This window comes from Dromiciops gliroides, chromosome 2, assembly GCF_019393635.1.
Source record: "Dromiciops gliroides isolate mDroGli1 chromosome 2, mDroGli1.pri, whole genome shotgun sequence".
Lineage (NCBI taxonomy): Eukaryota > Metazoa > Chordata > Mammalia > Microbiotheria > Microbiotheriidae > Dromiciops > Dromiciops gliroides.
Window position 1 is genome coordinate 337,311,085 of NC_057862.1, and position 1,235 is coordinate 337,312,319.

The window sequence follows — 1,235 nt, forward strand, 5'->3', positions numbered from 1 at the left end:
GAACACCACAGTGAAAGCTGGTGGTAGTGGTGATTTTATACGTATGTGCATGTGTGTATGTATGTATGTATGTGCATATACACATATGCATATATTTACACATGTGCATGCATGTATATATGTACCTGCTCATATAAACACACACATATATTTATATTCCCATTTAATGATGTATGCATATACATTCATATATGCATGTGTGTATGTGCATATTGTATATACATATACATATGTATATATTTGCATATACACATATATATTTACACACATATATCATGCATCATACCTATGTACACGTATATGTATTTGTATATATACACATGTGTAGATATTTATATATCATGCATATGAATACATATGTTTGTCTATGGGTATACATGTGTGTATGCACTGTGGTGTGTACATATTTATCTACATATATATGTATGTATATATATGTGTGTGTATGCTTTCTTACAATGCATTTCTTCATTTTCCCCATTCATTTTTTGTACAAATAATATGTAGACATTCTTTTTTTTTTTTTCCATTGGAGCATTTTATTTGTATGTATGTTTTACACCCTTAGAAAAAGAATCCCAGGATTTTTCCTCCTGTGTGTTTTCGTCTTGCTTCCTCATGGTCCATGATGCCAGCGGAGGTTGTAAGCACAATGAACCCAAACTGACGGGATGGTAGCAGATTATTCTGCCACTTTTCCAGATCTTTCAATTGAACATCAAATCTGGGGCTGATTACACCACACTTGTTTAATCTGCCTGTGAGGTTCACGACAATTTTTCCTGCTCTGTGATCATCGATGATCTCAAATTCGCCAATGTAGCCGTGCTTCATCATCACAGTTAAGAACCTGACGATTACTTTAGAGCACGGCCTAATGAGAACCTGGCGTTTTCCTCGTTTTTCTGCATTGTTGATGCTTTTGAGAGCATCTGCCAGGACATTCATGCGCACCATGGTGGCGGCACTGCAAGATGGCGGAAAGAGCAATATGTAGACATTCTAATGATTTTCATCTATATAATCCTATCTGAAGATATTTAACCCACAGGAAGAACTATAAAATTATATTTCCTGATATGAGTACCTAGAATGGGAAAAATGTTGTTGGCATGGCATAGGGTTAATAATATTTGTGAAAGCAACCTAAAAAATGTGAAGAGCTTATTTGGGTATAAGGTGGTGTCATTACAGCTGTTGCTGCTCTAAAACTTTTATCTATACAGCTCATAAAC

The 1,235-nt window shown here is 35.1% G+C and overlaps 1 protein-coding gene across 1 annotated transcript; it reads right to left on the reverse strand.

Annotated features, from left to right (window-relative positions):
- Positions 1-513: 513 nt before the first annotated feature.
- Positions 514-983, reverse strand: LOC122741585 (40S ribosomal protein S15a). The gene has a single exon (XM_043985217.1). It carries the CDS (start codon positions 955-957, stop codon positions 565-567), a length of 393 nt encoding a protein of 130 aa, XP_043841152.1. The 5' UTR covers positions 958-983; the 3' UTR covers positions 514-564.
- Between the last annotated feature and the right edge of the window lie 252 nt (positions 984-1,235).

Coding starts and splice junctions, on each gene's coding strand:
- LOC122741585 (XM_043985217.1), bottom strand. CDS start 957: ATGGTGCGCATGAATGTCCTGGCAGATGCTCTCAAAAGCATCAACAAT.